General features: G+C 39.4%; 1 protein-coding gene across 4 annotated transcripts in view; it reads left to right on the top strand.

Annotated features, from left to right (window-relative positions):
* The window catches only part of LOC135838109 (neuropeptides capa receptor-like), an 87,198-nt gene that overhangs the window by 24,246 nt on the left and 43,756 nt on the right, over positions 1 to 19,196 (top strand). For all 4 annotated transcript variants that reach the window (XM_065353677.1, XM_065353674.1, XM_065353676.1 and 1 more), the window contains one exon: positions 1,163 to 1,855. In XM_065353677.1, coding sequence (XP_065209749.1) covers positions 1,558 to 1,855 — 298 coding nt within the window. In that variant the 5' untranslated portion in view covers positions 1,163 to 1,557. The remainder of the gene's footprint in view (positions 1 to 1,162; positions 1,856 to 19,196) is intronic.

Here is a 19,196-nt window from a genome sequence, read left to right as displayed (position 1 = left end):
TTCGTACGAGTACATGTGCGAGTCTTTAATGTTTCATTTCGATGTAAAATGCATTACGGATTATACGTCGTATTTTTTAAGCTTCACGATGTGAATTCATACTTCTTACGAATTACTTTTTCCACCTTGTACTCGTACGTAAATTGACTAACCTGATTTTATAACTCTCAGGGTGGTTATTCGATGGGCTGACTTTTTACTGCATAGACATACCTCTACCTACCTCGTCTATATAGGAGTATAGCCGGTGAAATGCGCTGCAATTTGGACACGTTTATTGTGCCGGAGACGCTTAGTTAACTCGGTCTTTTTGTTTTTTATTGCGGCTTTTCAAAGGTTGCTCGCTGCACGCTGGTTGATTTCAATTTATTTTTACGATATTTCGGAATTTCCATTTGAATTGCTGTAAAATTTCAATGGCGCAGAGGCCGAAAAATACTTACCTATAGAAAAACATCTTCAGGCAGATATTCGAGTTGACATTCGCGTTCTACGAGTAGGTATTCTGAAACAATCGTTGGAAGCTGTTACGTTTACGTTTACGTAGGAATATGGTCGAAACAAACGCGCCGCAAGAGGTTGCAAAACAATTGAAAAATAAGTCGACTCGATTTCAGAGGTTAAACCTTGGACAGGAGCCAAAATTCCAATTTCTTACCGAGTATAAAAAGGTAGATACTAGATACTGGAAAGGTACTTAGTATATACTTAACTTCCGACGTTTGGGTAAAATACACATAGGCCTGCATTGAAATTTTGCCATAGTGAATAGTGATCGATGTAAGCTTAAGAAATACCCGTGTATCACCAACCTATCTAATATACCTATTACCTACCTACTCTTGAAACGAGTTGTACATTTTCCTAGATTTCTAAAATTGAAACAGAGATGTCTGCGTGTTTGAACTTTGAAAGTGGCACATTAGTACATATGTAGTATGTAGGTAGTTAGGTAAGAAGGATGATGGTACATAGAAGAGGTGCGCTTGTTGCTTTTTCGATGTGATCGTGACCGCAAATAACTCGAGTTTGGTTCAATTTTAGGCATAATTTTTCAGTAAAGTTTGATGTGCATGAACGACGTATACAGTTACCCTACCTAAGTTAATACATACATACGTAGTTGTTCTAACGATAGGTATTTTTATGTTTTTTGACGCAGGTAACCGATGCTGCTTTACGCGACAGTTCATTTTGGAAGACGAACTTGTATCAACAGTCATGCGTAGCCGAGGGAGACTTGTTGGAAGTTTGCGTTGGACCGACTACGACGACGTCGATTATTACTCGCAGTAATCAGTTCTCGATACGAGTATCGTACACCCGCATTTTCGGTCATTTTCGGTGGACGCAGCTAACGGCGACGAGTATCCCTGATCTGGTCTGTGTGTACATCTGCGACTGCGAGCTCGACTTGAACCATATGCGGCGAGAAAAACGTACCTAGTCGATCGCTTCGGTACGTCATCATGGAGAAAAAGAAAGGCGGTAATGGTTGACGCGTGAGGCGGCGCCGCCGGCCGGCCAGCCAGCCAAAGCATCGGCGTTGTGATAGTGATGGATAACGAGCGTAACGATAGCCATAGCCAAGCTTTCGACTCGTGCAGCAACGAGACCAGCGACGAGAACGACGTCGAAAGCTTAGAGGATTACCTGCTTCGTTTGCGAGGTCCCAAACATCTGTCTTTGAACGTCGTCATACCCATCACCATAGTCTACGTGGCGATATTCGTTACCGGAGTCGTCGGAAACATCGCCGTCTGCGTCGTCATCGTTCGTAACGTGTCCCTTCATACAGCTACGAATTACTACCTGTTCAGCTTGGCACTTTCCGATCTCACGTTGTTACTGTTAGGTGAGTGATTTCATTTCATACTTCAACTTGCTTACATGAAAAATTTTGAAAAAAATCGTCGCTCGATAAACTCGGAAGCTTCGAGCTTTTGGAACACGATGATGCCTCTCTCCTGTCCCTCTCTCGCGTGCAAGAAAGTCGCCATCTTCGCAAATGTTATAAGTATAACTCTGATACTGCGACATATGAATGGGAAAGCCTGCACGCAACCTGGATGGATGTTAGCCGTGACTCTCTATAAACTGCGAAAGGTTAATTTTTCACCCGTACCCCGAAGATCGAGATAAATGAGCGAACGGTGCGAGTCACACGATCTCCTTTCTCTGGCTTTTGATGGTTGCGTTGCCTCTTTTATTTTACTCGTATTATTTTTTTACGGTTCGGGTAATTAGCGAGAGTATATGTTGCGAGCCGAAGAGGAAGAGTAGAAGCAGGAATACCACGGCTCGGCTGAGCTTTTATCGAATGATTTTCGAATTGTATTACGGTAGGGAGGCTTTTTTAGAAAATTAAACGGTACCTACCCATCTTCGTCGTCTCGTTTAGCTTAAAGTACGCTCGTTGTGAAGCCTCGTTTTTATACTTTGGCCGCCGCCACGCCACGCCACCGTTAAAAAGAATAAAAGCCGATGAAAAGAAAAGAAAGAAGAGACTATATATCTACAGTATATCGCTGGTAGACGAAGCGGCGCGGCGGCGGTGGCGCTATGCTATTGCTATACAGTATAGCCGAGAATATAAATACGCTACTACGGTGTAGAGATATACGTCGAGTCGCATCGCACCGCATCGCTCGTATCCGCGTCGAACGTACTCGTACTCTTACACTATACTATTATACGTATCTGTACACTGTACGGGAGCGAGAAAGATGGTCGAAGCAAGAAAAAAGCCACAAAGAGACAAAAACAAAAAAACAAAAAGCTTAACGGCGGCGCGAAATGGAAAAGATTAATTGCCGCGCTTGTTTGGCGAAAAAGGCAAAGGCGTCAAAGGCTGGGAAATGTGCACTGATGGGAGGGGAAGGGGAGGGGGGAAGCACAGCACAGTACAGTACAGTACCCGTTGCTCGTAACCCCTTAACCCGTGTCCCGTATCGTATCCTATTCCTATCGCACGCGTATGAGCTTTTCTTTTTTTATTATGTTTGGCGTGGCGTGGCGTGGCGTTTGCAAAGGCGGCGTAATGTGCGCGTCGTACGTTAAAACGCCGCTTCGTGTATTGAAATTTTTTTACCAATCGGTGATTTGGTTTGCAGCATCGCGTATCGTTCGCGAAATATACGAGGGCGACGTACAAATATGATACCTGATATCTGTATCTCTTTCTCTCCATCCGAGCCATCCTCCTAAAGTCGATTTTCTCGTCTAACTTACTGTTCTATAGAGTCTACCATCTACGGTAGGTAGTAGGTACTGTACATGATGAAATATAGGCGATATATGTATCGGCTGTATCGCAAAAGTTACATATAGTTCGAGATATGTAGCTACGTGAGAATACAAGCGCAAAAACTTGGTTCTTTCTGTCAAAAATGTAATTCTTTCGGAAAAAAAAGAAGATAACTTCTCGCGCTGCTTCATTTTCTCATTTTTTTTACGCTTCCGCAAATGAAAATCTTCGCCCCACAAGAGACTAGTAGACAGAAAAAAAAGTAGTTTTAAAATTCACAAATTTTAATTGAAGTTGTGTCTAATTCGAGCCCCCTATTCCGAAATAGCCTAGAGATGTAGGTGATTAGAGTGTGATATTTTTTTAAAAACGTCTCCGCGGATTAATCGGTAAACTTTGCGGATGGAAACATCTGAAAAAATTTGTCTCATTTCGTTTGCCTCTCCTTTCTTTGTTTCCAGGGTGGTTGTCTGGTTGATGATTGAAAGATATATAAAGTTGAAAAATTGGTCTGGAAGTCCTCTTCTCCTTAGTTTGAAAAAAATTGGAGAAACGTGGGCTGTATCAGTGTGTTTTTATTTTCCAAACGCAGAAAGAACAAAATGGATCGATTTTTCAGTAAAGAGCCATTTCTCGTCAAATCAACGCGATTTTAGTTTACGTTAATTTTGCTCAAAATTTTTGTTTGTTGATCTAGATTTCTCTCATTTAAAAAGAACGAAAATCAGTATCATTGACTTTTCACCCCAACCCCCTCCTTGAGACAAGTGGAGAAATCTTTCTTTTTCAACTGTTCAAATTTATCGACACGATGCCCAACTTTTTTTTTCAAATACTTGCTAAATTTCGGGGCCATGATTTGAAAATTTGAAAAAAATCCTAGTATCGCTTTTCAGCAAAATTGCCATCCAGTCTCAGATTTTTTCCAAAAATTACCCAAAAGTCTCGCTTTTTTCCAAAAATTTTGAAAAACTCCAAAAATTCCCGCAAATTTTGTCAAGGTCTTAGATTTTTCATAATTTACTGTCAAAAATTCTTGTTTTTCAGAAAAATTTCCATAAAATTGCTAAGAAACCCTGCCTTTTGTTAAAATTATTATCGAAGTCTTATTTTTTGAAATTGTCTCAAAGTCTCTTTTTTTTGCCAAAAATAGCTGAAAGTTGTGTTTTTTTGTAATAAATTCCAAAAAAGTCTCGCTTTTATTTAAAAATTTGTCTTGTTTTATTAAACCAGGAATTGTTGAAATTGCCAAGTTTCACTCTTTCGCCAGAAATTGCAAAATTTTCTTCTTGTTGTCTCAGATTGCTAAAAAAAAGTCTTGATTTTTGAAGCAAGATGTTGTAAAGTCAACTTTTTCACAAAAAATTGCAACAAAGTATAATTTTTTGGCACTAATTTCAAAAATATGTACTTGCTTTTTGCTAAAATTGTACGTACAAGTTTCCATTTTCAAAGTTTGAATAAAAACGAAAAGTTCAGGTTTTTTATGTGACTTTTTTCTGCACCAAAATGTTTTGTTCGTGTATCCTTTTTTTTTTTTTGGAAAAAAATGAGTACAAGATGGAGATTTTAACCCCAAAAACCAAGTTGATTTGACACGGAATGACCCTAAAGTAGATTTTACTAATAAAATTGAAAATTTTACACTTTGAGAACGAGAAAACCCGAAAGTTATATTCACTCCGATTTGTGATTGGTCTCGTATCGAAGATGAAGAAAATACGGTTAAAATTATCGAGTAACAAAAAAAACAACACGTATCTTTTCGAAAATGATGCAACTTAAAGAACACTACCCACACCTCCTTTGAAGTGGACTGTTCAAGTGTTTTATAGGATACTTTCAAATTGAAGTTAGCTTCCTCAGTGGATTTAGTCGAAATCCGAGGTTTGTTTGTTTGGTTTCTTTTTCACTCTTCTCCTTCCTGTTTGACTAAACTACCCTAGAATTTCCTAGTTTGAAAAAGAAATGGGCGAATAATTACGAATCGCTCGAGTCTCGAATAATAAATGGAGCAAACTTTTTTGCTCTTTTCTTATCAACGAAGTTGGCGACGAAAAATTTAGAAAACAACTCGAGTGAAGCATCTTAGGTATGCCATGCCGCCGCGCCGCCGATCGTTTAGCCGAGTTCATCGCGAGAGAAGCTACGAGTACGCAGCTTAAGCTTATTTAAATTGACACGATTTTCTTTATTTTTTTGTAAATTGAAATTTTCTTATAGAGGAAAAAATACTGCGAAATAATAAACTCGGATACGTGCGGCGAAAAGTATGGTACTGACAAGGTGTAGGGTGTAGAAAAAAAGTTTATATAAAAGTTGAACTATTTTTGAAAAGGAATTCGATCGAGAGTTTGATTATTTTTCTTTTTTCTCGCGAATCGAACAGGAATCTGAAATCGAGACGGGTTAATTTTCACAAAGAGTTGGAGGTTTTTAGCGAGTTGACTATTTTTTGAAAAAAAGTCTAGTTCATCTTCGAGCGTTCGCCAAGTTGCTTTGTTTTTGTTCTTCGTCTCCATTTATACATAGTATGATGTGTGTATTGTTGGGTGGGTGTGTTGCGTGTGTAGGATATAGGATCCAAAGGCTCCAGTCTACATTTTTTTTTTTCATCTCTTTCGCTCGATGCATGCGAATGCTCGCGATACGAGTAATTAACAGTACCATGTATTGCTAACTTTTCCGCACGGCTGAACTGAACTTTCTTATAGATTAAATTGATATTTGATTATAGGAGGATTACAAATACCTACCTTTGTAGATTGTTGCGAATATGATGCTGTGTATTGCGTACGTTGGCTGCGCTCGATTATTTACACGTGTTACAATTCGAAAATGTAGCGTGGTACGGTGTTGGGGGTTGCTTATACTCGTATTACACGGGAAAACGTGTTAGTTAGGTGTACGGTGAACGGTGCGAGTGCGACTGAGGGGTGGCTGTGGCGCGGTGTCGACTGTCGAGGGTATCTGTCTGTATCTCACCTGTACACTACTCGTACTCGTATACTCGTAAAGATACTTTGTAAGTTGTTAGCGAAATAGGCCTACATACATGGTAAGGCTTATCTATACGTGATGATAAAATTACGATAGCGATACATGTTACTACGTTGGGATAACAGGACAAGGATGTATTCGAACTGTCTCATTCGTCATTTTCACCACGCTACGCTGCAGCTGTAATTAACACTCGTCGACGTTCTCGTTCGTATCTTACGTTAGTTGATCACTTTTACGTATCAAAATGAGCCTTTCGGAATAACATAGTGGTGAAATCGGCACTTTCTCCAATTTTGCAGAAACTCACCCAAAATGTTAGTTTCGATGCAAAACCATCCCTAAACATTTTTTGAGTCTACATGCCACCCCATCCCAACCCGAAAAATGTGCTCAAAATAATCACTAGATCGGTGCGTGAGTGGAATTTTTTTCCTTTCAAAAACAATTTCATGCTAGTATTTTATTTTCTAAAGGAGGGTTGAAAATGTTGAAAATTTGTAGGAAAAAACTGGGACGATAGTACTCTTTTTAGTTACACCCTAAGGTACATACTCGTATAAGATATACGTATATCTTATTCGAGCTCAAAAATCGTTGCAACATGCTGAAAAAAATCAAAATCTTACAAAAAATGTGCGTTTTCGTCATTTTTTGCCATGTTCAGACTTTCAATGTCAAAATGTATTATGCAGTTAAATTGCTGTTTACTGCCGGACTATTTGTTTTTACTTACATTTGACGCTCAAGAATGGAAAATTGTAATTTTCGTGTCTTTTTACGTACATTGCTTGAAATTTCATTTTTTCCCAAAAATTTTGATCTTGAAATTCCGACCATGGAAAAAAAATGACAAAAAGCACGTTTTTTGCGAGATTTTGATTATGGAAACTAAAAGCTATACCTAATGATCTTTCCTCAGACCATACCCCATGTATTGCTAACTCTCAGTGAAACAGTAGTACAAAAACAGAAGCCTACATTTCTCACAAATCGGCACACAGATTGGGATAAATTTAAAGAAGAATTAGATCAGAGATTAGTTTTGAGAGTAAAACTCAAAACTGAGCGAGAACTCGATACACAAGCACAAAACTTCATAGATGTTATTAGCAAAGCAGCAGAAATATCAACTACAGATGTCAAATGTGAAAATGTTCAAGAAAACAGCTATCCATATGAAATTAGGGAACTTATAAAGCAGAGAAGAAGTACTACATAGATGTGTCTGGCATACCAATCTTACACCTGAAAATAAAAATAGATTCAATCAAATCAGCAATAAGCTGAATCGAATGATAAAGGACTTAAATCAAAGCAACTTTAGTCGGTATTTAGAAGAATTGAGCCCAAATGCTGATAAAGAATACTCCTTATGGAAAGCTACAAAGCGTCTAAAACATCCTGTGGTCTGGAACTCTTCCCTTAAAAATGAGTTTAACCAGTGGATACGCCGAGATGGAGAAAAAGCAGAACTGTTTGCAGAACATCTATTTAGAACATTCCATCTACCACAGCACTAATGGAAGAGTTACTGCCAAATCTCCAAATAAAACCAGTTACTCCAATGGAAGTTGCCAAAGAAATTGAAAGAAATCTGCAGGTGTTGATAAAATCTCACCAAGAATACTAAAGGAGTTATCAAAAAAAGGTATTATGATGCTGACATACATATTCAATGCATGCTTTCGGCTACAGTATGTGCCACAGTCCTTCAAAATCACAAAAATCATCATGCTGAAAAAACTGGACAAGGCTGAAGAAAAAGTGGAATCATATAGACCAATTTCAATATTGCCTGCAATATCAAAATTATTTGAAAAGCTACTTCTAAAACACCTCAAACCTCTAGCCAGAATACCAGACCATCAGTTTGGGTTTTGTAATCAACACTCAACAATAGAACAGGCCCATAGGGTTGCAGCTATCATTGAAAAAGCATTTGAGGAAAAGAAATACTGTTCTGCAGCATTTCTTGACATAGCACAAGCATTTGACCGAGTATGGCACGAAGGTCTCCAATCAAAACTTGCAGAAATCCTACTAGGAAATTATGTTCGTCTCCTGAAATCCTATATCACTGGAAGAGCATTCAGGGTGTTCCATGGAGATGCTATATCTACTCAACATCCAATTAATGCTGGAGTGCCTCAGGGTAGTATTCTGGGACCAATCCTGTATTTAATCTACACAGCTGATATACCAACAACTAGGGTTGTTATACCGGTATTGCAGTTACTAATGGGAACTGGTATGTCTTCCCAGTATACCAATACCGCATACCAGGACTAATTGCATTTTTCCCAGTTTACCAATACTGCATACCAAGTTCTGTAATGAGAGTACCAAATACCATAGTACCAATACCAATGGCAAAATCATAGATACCAAATAACAAATACCAATACCAACGCAGGGAACATGAATACCAAGTACCCAATACCAGAAACTCAATACGGTATACCCATTACCAAATACCAGTATCAGATATTAACTGCAGCATACCAATACCGCTTCGGCTCGGTCCGTAAACATTCACTCGCCATAAAAACGCTCACTTTCGGTGCTTGTATGTAATATATACTATTGTTATACCTTAGGTGTAATAACTATATTTTTGAAAAAATATCGCAGAGAGTAGGTACCCTCTCCATTTTTTTTTTACAAATTTTTGAAATTTTCAACCCCCCCTCCTCGTTTACCCAAAAAGCCAAGTATACCAAGTATGAAATTTTTTTTGAAAAAAAATTCACTCACGCATCTACCTAATGACAATTTTTCATGAAAGATTCAAAATTGTTGGACCACGCTGCGCCACCCTTTGGAGAACGAAAATTTTGAATTTTGAGCACGTAAAGCCACATTTTTCGGGTCTGTGGTGGGAGGGGGGGGCGAATCAAAAATTTTTCGGGATAGTTTTACATCAAAACTAAGTAACATTTTGGGTGAGTTTTGTCAAAATTGGAGAAATTACCAATTCCACTATCTTATCCTGAAAGGCTCTTTCGTACGTAGTTTTGAGTTTCCTCGTATTGCGTTTTTTCGTTTCGAATTGATCGTAATGTTGCTCGCGATATATTTTTTTGCGACTCCCTTTCACTCCCCCTCCCATCTTATAAGTTGCATTCGAATCACGGCCATCGAAAATGAATGCTATTTCGGTCGTGACTCCGATTCCAAATTACTATATTTGCCTGTCGTGGACGCTTATTCGCGTCTTTCGATCGTTTTTACGAACCTTACGAACCTTTCCGTCACCATTTCGCGCTGAACAAGTACAAAATCTGTATCAAAGTGCCGAGCTACGCTGTACGTTATTTCTAACCGTCAAATATTATTTTCATTGTCGACGTTTCTACGTGAAATTGCTATTGAAAAGCGAGGAATCAGTGCGAGATTCGCGCCAGTTCAAATGAAGGAAATGTTGAAAAAGTTGCGTTCTAGTGCACGAGGAGGAAGAGTGGAGAAGAGAAAAAGGTCGTTGCGGAGGGCCCTAGCTGGTAACGTAGGCATTCTGTTGCCGTATGCCGTATATCCTTAATTTGGCTCATGGTCAATATCAACCTTGTATCGTACGTATAACGTACTCGTATATTAACTTCTATACCTAATAATTTATATTACGATGTTTTTTCGCAAACGTGCCCAACATTCCGTAAATAGAAGGCAATTTATTAGAAAATAAACGAAGGCGCTCGCGTCTAGCGATCGGAATTTTTTTTTTCATTTTCTAAGAGTATGGCGGTGTATAAGTTTCTCTTCGAGCTTCGAATAGGTGTAGTCGCATTCGCAGTCATGTATATGTACGAAGTATTCACGCAATCCTTTCACTATAGGCACTAGGTAGACTGGTGGTGGGTATTTTTAGCGTCGAGCAATTTTTTCCTTCAAAAGATGACCCTTTTACACGTGAAACGATTCGGTGGCGCAATAAATAAGCCAACTGTAAAGTGTGAAATCTTTCATTGTCGCTTACGCGGTTACGCGAGTTACGAGAGAAAAAAAAAGAGGAAATTAAATTAGGAAAAGGAAATTCGTCGGTTTTTTTTCTCGTACTACATACCTGTCCGGGAGTGCTTTTTGCAGGCAGTGACACGAAATTAAAGTAGACGGAGACGCGAAAATATCGCCCCAGCGCGACGCAGCGCTGTGGTCTGTAAAAGTACACAAGATGTGTACTATGTAGTAAGCCCTAAGCCGTAAGGGTAGATGCGTCGCCTATTTTTATTCATAATGCAAGAATGTAACGTATATAATATACGCGTAGTACGTAGTGTACGCTGTATAGCGTAGCTGTAGGCCTTTAGACCTTACGTTAGTCATAAATCAAAATCTCTTTATTATTGACCCGAAAGGAAAGGTTCGAATATAAGGTTTCATAGTGTTATGGCAGTTTCACGCAATTTCACATTTCGCGTGTGAATCGTTTTCATTATACACTATGTACGACTTACGACTTGCGGCATGCATGACCTAACGAATAACAATGGCGTTTACAGAAAGTACTTACAATACATATGTACGTACGTATCTACTTATGCTGTGTAGTGTGTACTTAGTAGTAGGTAAGGTACTTGGAACTTATTTATACGTATTCTCTCTCGCTCCAATCCTTGCGATCGCTTATCGAGAATCAGTTCAGAAATTTACGATACAGTCTTCGCTAGAAGGGACACCAACGAGGTAATTACGTACGCTCGAATATGGCGTTTGCGTGATATAAATTATGCTACGATCTAACTACCTAAGTACACAGAATATTTCATTTTCGTATAATGGTGGATCGGTGGATTTGTGGATGTCGACATATTCGCCATGTTGAGAACATTTTTTCTTTGAAGGGCGATTTAGTGAGATATTCAAACTATAGGTGGAAACATTTTCGAAGAGCATATAAGAGAACACCGCAAGCTAAAATTTCAGGTGCTGAAGTGCAGTTTTCGATTTTTAGTAAAATTTTAAAAATCAAAGTGGGGCCAAAAATGAAAAAAAAATCAAAATTTTACCAAATTGACTCGAAGAGCTGAAATTTGGTATGTACTCTACTTTCGAACTCCCAAATTGTTTGGAGGGCGTTTCGAACCGTTTTGAGCAGTTCTGGAGGCTCCAGCAGATTTTTAAAATTTGAGATTTCTGTATAGCAAAATTTTATTCGATAAAGTTGGAGAGCCAAAATTCACTTTATGGCCTAATTCCGAAATGCCGAATCCATTTGGGGGTGGTTTCGAGTAATTCTGAAACCTCCAGCAACTTTTCAGATATTGGACACTTTTTATTGCATTTTTAAAAATTTTGGAATTTCTAAAAAAAAATGCTGGAAGCCTCAAAATGGTTTGAAACCACCTTCAATCGACTCAACATGTTAAAATTTAAATGTTGGGTAAATTTATTTAGAGTCCTAGGTTCATTTTGTAAGATTTCGTGGAAATTTCAACTTTCAAAAATCTACCAGAGGCTCCAATCGATTTGAGAGGTCGAAAACAGAGTACCTAGCAAATTGCAGCTCTCCAGGTCTTGCGAGATTGTGATTTTTCCATTCTTGGTGCAAATTTGATTTTTCAAAAATTCACCAAAATTGGAAAAGTTGGATGCCTACGAATTTCAGCTTTCTACGCCGATTTAATAAAATGTCGACCCCCCCCCCCCCCCATTTAAAAATTCATCTAATTGTAAAAATCGGAAACTACACTCTAGCTTCTGAAATTGTGGCTGGTGATGGATTTTCGCATACCTACTGTCTTGAGTTTGCATTGTGCACATGTTCCGAAAATTTTTCCACCTTTTTAAGGTACCTAGACCTACCTACCTACGGTACCTACCTACGTACTTTCTAAGGCTATTCATCTAGTACGGTTGTTGACGAATGTTGTGAAGCATGCAAGTACTGCGAAATATTTCTGTTTTGTCACTTTCCGACACTTGAAGTATTTTCGCGTCATTCGTCGAAAAATACGAGTATTATTGACAGGTATCATCTTGAAAACGACCTTTCAAAAGTTTTCTTATTTTAAATTTTTGAATGATACAATTTTTTTTGTTGAAAAAATAGATATCTGTCGTCAGTCCCTCGAGTGCTTAAATCAAAATATGTATTCCCAATTTCAGTTTTTCTAAATTCATTAGTGTAGGTATAGCTAGGTACCTGTAAATTTTGACATTAACCGATGAATTGAAACGAAAATGTATATTTCTGATTTCACGTCGACATTCGCCAGTATACAATCCATCATTCGGAACGAATATTTTCATTTAACGAAAGTGGATAATTTGGAGACGAAATGTTTCGAGTCGATTTTTCTCTCGAAAATTATCACATTGTCGATATAAAGATATCCTCCCACTCTCCCTAACTCGATCGATTGGTCTCGTAAATTTCACGAAAGTCGGTGTATTTTTTAAAAATTCAGGATTTTTATCAATAATCACGATGAAATTGCGGAATGGACGATTGAAAATAATTTGTCGATTCGAATATCGGTTCAGGTTTGAAGAATGCTCGAGATGCCATATTCTCACATTACTAAATTGAGAATATCTCGTATGTAGCTTTCCTTTGCTTTAATTTCGACTCTGAAAACGGGCCTTTTAGTGGCGCGGTGCGGAACATTCGAAATACATTTTGCATACCTGTTTGGTCGATAAACTTGGCTTAAGTGTTTTGAAATTCGCTCGGTATATTTTACATTACCCTTTGTAAATGTTGAAATGCGGTTTACGAATATATTTCGCGGTAATACCTTCCATTTCATGTTCAATGTTGTGCTACGACGAACGGTAAGCGGTAATTATGCATTGGGATGGCGGCGACCACCGGTGCATTTATACTTTAGGCGTCGAGCAGGCGTTCAGTTCCCCATAGCCTATACCCCCTCCCCCTCATCCTTGGTACACTTTATACGCGCGTATAACAGTAGGCGGCTTTTGCGCCAGGAGCTTCTCTTGCACATCGTCGCGTATCAGCTGCATTGGCAAATGGTAACGAGATCACAACAGCTTAGACGACGATATTGTTTTGGATTTTTGCGCGCGTTATTTTTCAGACTCCAATTTTTATGATAAAGTTTCCTTTTCGGATGAAGAATAATACGGAAATGGAAAAACAAAGCCGCTTTCGGTTTTGGTGACATCTTTCTATCCCCCACCCCATCTAAATCTACCCATAATGCACCGATGATTTGAGAGGCATACAAAATAATTGTATTACGAACAAATCGAGGAAGAAATTATCGGAACGGAAGTTACGCGAGAAAAATCTGTTCGCTGTTCTGAAAAGAATATCTTTACCGGTAGCGGAACGATAGGGACGGTTTCGAGCGCGTAAAAATTCGCCTGGATCTTAACGTAGAAATGTGACAGCCTAATGACTTGTGACCAGTGTAGAGAACAGTTGGCGAAAGAAAATGGCCTTTTTTTTTTTTTTTGCAAAATGAGAAGTAATATTTTAATTGAAACACATTAAGTACACGATGTATTGTATGTGTGAATTTCATTGTGTACTCGTATACGAATGTTGGCCTTTTAGTGTGCAAAGGTCGTCCGCCGGTCCGCATCGGATGCGGGGTCGACGAGGCGAAACCGCACGCCACGTTTTGGTAAAAATGTTTACCATGTCGTGCCATATCGTTATTCGCCGAATCGCGCCACACCGCTGTATGGCTTGCAAACCAGAAGCGGAAATGGCGAAAATAATAATACGCGTATTATTCGTCGTACAAAAAAACGAAAAAGGGCTGGTCGGTGGACGGTGGACGGTGGACGGTGCCGGTGGTCGTCAAGTTTTTTCATTTTTTTTGCCACTTTTTTATTCTTTGTTTTTCATTTATTTCATTTCTTTCTTGCAAATTGTGGACGTTTGTCGCGCGTTACAATCGCGCGAATACGTAATTTTGTAACTCGTATGAGAGCAAGAATGGAGGAAAGATGTCTGTGTAGTGGTTATGTGGTTAACTGGTTATATAGGTGCAAGGTGCATTATGCATAGTTTTGTTTTTCTGAATCGAGTGAAATTTTACTAGGTCGTGCAATTCAACTTAATTGACGCTATCTGATCTCTTCAATCCTGTTGTCACTCCCTCCGATTGTCAGTCAGAATTTCCATCCTAACCCTTCCGAAAATTAGAGACAAAAACACGTCGAAAAATGGAAAAAAGCCGGATGTGCAATGGAAAGAACCCTATCAAAGAGGGTCTTCACTCTCCAGGAGGTTGGGGACGACTTCTTTATGCAGTTTCCTGAGTTCGTGTTGGCACACTGACGCAGTAGGGATTTTTGATTGAAATATTTAGTCCGGCATATGACAATAGGAGTAATTGCACCCCCTCCCCCGCCGATCCTCCGGGACAACTTTTTTCTAAAAGGGGACATCCTAAGGAACATTTTAAAACAAACTTGCCCAAAAAAAGTTGGTCTTACTTACAAGATGGCGGCCGTTTTGATTGACAGGTCAGCCGAAATCGCAGATTTTGTGTTTCAACATAGGACTTGCACGAAATTTTTCAAACCTTACAAAGGTAGGTCGAAAGATCATGCAAAAATTTATCACCCGTCAAAATTTCAAGTACTTAAGTGCGTTTTTTGATTTTTGGTGAATTTTTGAAAATCAAATTTAGGCCAAAAATGAGGGAAAAAATCAAAATTTTACCAAATTGACCAAGAAAGCTGAAATTTGGGATATAACCCATTTTCGACATGCCAAATCGATTGAAAACAGTTTCAACCCGTTTTGGGCAGTTCTGGAGCCTCCAGCAGATTTTTGAAAATTTGAATTTTTACGAAATTCCATCAAATTGGAGTTGTAAAGCTGAAATTTATTCTAAAAACTAATTTCAATACGCTACGAAGTACTGCAGGTGAATTTCAATTCGTTTTCGAGCCTCCAGCGACTTTTTGCAAAATTCCTAAAGCCTCCAGCAGATTTAAATTTTCACAAAATTTCATCAAATAGAGATGGAAAGCTGAAACGTATTCTAAAATCTAATTTCAATAATACCCTACGAAGTACTGCAGGTGAATTTCGAGTCGTTTTGTAGCATCCAGCAACTTTTTGAAAATTCCTGAAGCCTCCAACAGATTTTTGAAACTTTAAATTTTCACAAAATTTCATCCAATAGAGATGGAAAGCTGAAATTTACTCTACATTCCAATTTTAACAACCACCTCTGAAGACGACTTCAGGTGGGTTCAAGTCATTTTAGAGCCTCCAGCGACTTTTTTGAAAATTATTGGAGGCTCCAGTAGATTTTTGAAACTTTAAATTTCTCCAAAATTTCATCAAACTTAGATGGAGAGTCAAAATTTATTCTGCAAACTAATTTCAATACGCTACGAAGTTGACTGCTGATGGATTTCAAGCCGTTTTGGAGCCTCCAGCGACTTTTTGAAAGGTTGTATGGTGTTTTTTTGGAAAATTGAAATTTCCTAACAGTAGCTGAAAGCTTCAAAACCATTTGAAACCACCATGTAGTCTGTGAAGTAAATTTCAGCTTTCCATCTCCATTTGATGAAATTTTGTGGAAATTTAAAGTTTAAAAAATCTGTTGGAGGCTCCAGAACTGCTCAAAACGGGTTGAAACTGTTTTCAATCGATTTGGCATGTCGAAAATAGGGTATATCCCAAATTTCAGCTTTCTTGGTCAATTTGGTAAAATTTTGATTTTTTCCCTCATTTTTGGCCTGAATTCGATTTTCAAAAATTCATCAAAAATCGAAAAACGCACTTTAGCACTTGAAATTTTGACAGGTGATAAATTTTTACATGATCTTTCGATCTGTCTTTGTAAGGTTTGAAAAATTTCGTGCAAGTCCTATGTTGAAACGCAAAATCTGCGATTTCTGCTGACCTGTCAATCAAAATGGCCGCCATTTTGTAAGTAAGGCCAACTTTTTTTTGGGCAAGTTTGCTTTAAAATGTTCCTTAGGATGTCCCCTTTAAGAAAAAAGTTGTCCCGGAGGATCGGCGGGGGGGAGGGGTGCAATTACTCCTATCGTCATATGCCGGACTAATTGAAGAAAGGCACTTAGGTATACGAGTACATATTCTGTGTATTATGGTAATAATCAAAGGGGAATTTGTGATTTTCATTCTTCCGAAATTTTGTAAAAAAGTTGTACCATGCGAAATTGCAATGATCAAAGACTTTTTTTTTCATTTCATTTGTAAAGAAAATAATTTTTTTAAATGTTATCTCGACATTGTTTGTGAATACCAGCTTCAGCCCCAATTTTGACCTGTACAGTCGTTATTTCACCACCCACTGTACCATGTACACTAGGGAGGGGGTTGTATAAATGTGGTACCTACATAATTATATATCAGGTCATAAGAATGGTACAGTTTCCCTTTTTCACAGAAATGGTACATTGCTGTATTTTGATTTTGTACATACCTACATCAGCAAAATGTTTGCCAATGATGGATTTCAGACTCGAAGTTACATAAGTTGAGCTGCGGAGAGATAAATCTAAAAATTTTTGTTCTGTAGTCTAATATGTATAAGAGCTCAATGGTCTTTTCTGTTGACTTTTCGTCCTCCTCACTGATTGATGTGATTGATCAATGATCATAGAAACGATATCGTATTATGTAGGTGTAGCTATTACAAAAGGAACGAAAGCGATCGACTCGAAATTCGCATTTGTAATGTTGGAAAATTCTTACATACATACATTTTCACCGCTGCTGAATACTTGATAAGTCGATGAAACCGAGTAGAATGAAACGGAGAATTTCGCAATAAATTAATGAGAAAAATAATCGTTCTGCTAAATCTCGTCGTTGTCTGTCTTCGTGTCATTCCATTTTATATCAAGTCGAGGTGTTTTCTGTTTAAAAATATAATAAGTTTGCTCGACTGAGTAAAGTACCCAAGGCTGTATAAATAACTAGCACCTTTTCACTTTTAGTTAGGCGGCTATTTAAGTTAGTCGCTGTTTCGTTAAAATTATAAAATGTCGGAAAAATTGTTCGTGTCGTCGAATACACGAAGCTATAATTTAGTCGTCTTCGGGAATACGCCTCCACCGCCGCAGCCGCGCCGTCGTTTTTATCAGTATTTAAAGCAGGTAACTGACAAATACCTATAGGTGAGGTGGGTGTGATGGGCTGAATCGGTGGTACGCTAATAGATACCTAATAAGATATGTATGTACTATAGACTACAGCTATGTGTTTAGTCCAATTCGATGATAGTTTTTATTGGTACGCGTGCGCGTGCTTTTTTCTTCGTTTCAAGAGTTCTCTTTACCTTTTCATTAAGTACCTATTTTTGTTTATTTTTCGTTAGCCGATCTTATTAATAGCTGCGACATCGTTGTCGTCGTCACCACCGCTGCCGCTGCCACTGCTGTCGCCGTTGCCGATGCCGATGCCGACAATGACAATAGCATCTCGCCTTTTCTTTCTCGCTAGCGCTGTTAATTTTTCATTACAACAATTACATGGTGATGATTGCGTTGCCAGTTGCTACGCGGCGCTCGCGCCCGCACCCGCATCCGCGCCCTCGCTATCGCGAATAATAAAGACCGTCAAAGTAGGTAGAGGTACCCAACGAAAGGAAAGGCAGCAAAAAGCGAAACGAAAAATCCAAAGATAAGAACGCGACAAAGACGATGAAATGTGAAAAGGAAGCGACAAAGACAGGCAGCAGCAAAACTTACGAGGATGCGGTGCAGAGGAGGAGGAGGAGGTGGAGGAAGAGGCTGTTACAATTCGCGATACTGTTACCAAAGGGCATACGACGACGATGTTGACGACGATGAAGAAAAACGTGGGCGAAGTGAAAGCTGGAGCGTCGAATAAGACTCGCGATTATGCTGACGCTGCGGCCACAGTGAATGGCAGTAATCTTAGTCGTCTCGGTGAAATATTAGCTGGAGTTAATTCTCGAACGCGCTCCAGCCGTGAGTTTCCAAGTTTTCAGTCCGGTTGATCCGGCACGTGGTTCACAAGTGGCTGCTGCTGTCGTCGCCCATCATCCGCTATCTCGGCGAGCGAGGCGGTTAAAAGTGAAATGTCAAAGTGAAGTCACCCCCTCGCTGTTTGTATTGTACGCTGTACGTGCGAATTGCGTTCTGCGTGTACAAGTATTGTTGTTATCATAAAACTACAGAACGAGCACGAGAACGAGAACGAAAACGACAAACTACCACCAAAACACCGATGCGTTCCGTTCCGTCCCGTCCGCGTCCAGCCTTCAGCTCTTTATTAACGCTCATCTCGCATACGGTAAACATTTTGGGCCGCGAATTCATTCGAATAATTTAGCCGCGACCGCGGCAACGACCACCAGAAAATTCGCCGGCTTTTATAATTTCATTCGCGTCGACGCTGCCGCTTTTTTTCCAGTCTTGTCTGCGTCGCCGGTTACCGCAGCCCCAGCCACAGCCCCAGCCCGCAGTTCAATTCACCGCCAAACAACGCCATCGCCAAACGAAACGAATTAACATTCATTATTCATCCGTAGTCGTCGTCGTCGCTACTCGACCGGTCTCGCTCTTTCGTTTTTGAAAGAAATGCAAAAATGCAAATGGCAGCGTGGAAACCCCGCACCGCGCCGCCCCACTACCTCTACTGTACGTCTACGTACCTATAACATACGATATAGCCTTTTTCACTCGCGAATTTCCTACCTGCCTAGTGCCTAGACTGCCTACCGTACCTCGAGCCACCCCCCCTCACATGAGTTACGAAAAGAAGAGAACACCGTTGTCACTTTCACCGAGTGTAAAATTGAAGCGATGCTCTCATCATATACGCGAATATACCTTGAAAAAAAACCGCAAAAGTTCATTTTTCATCGCGTCGCGTCGATGGAAAAAGCCTCCAGACCTGATTTCGTGCTTTCTATAGGTAACGATGTTCGTGGGTCGCGTCGGGTCGTGGTAAATGAGTGCCCGAATGCTAATGAACCTAACGATAGATGTAATTACTTCCCTTTCACATCAGTCTCGA

This window comes from Planococcus citri, chromosome 2 (assembly GCF_950023065.1).
Source record: "Planococcus citri chromosome 2, ihPlaCitr1.1, whole genome shotgun sequence".
Classification (NCBI taxonomy): domain Eukaryota; kingdom Metazoa; phylum Arthropoda; class Insecta; order Hemiptera; family Pseudococcidae; genus Planococcus; species Planococcus citri.
This window is presented reverse-complemented; position numbering and strand designations above follow the sequence as displayed.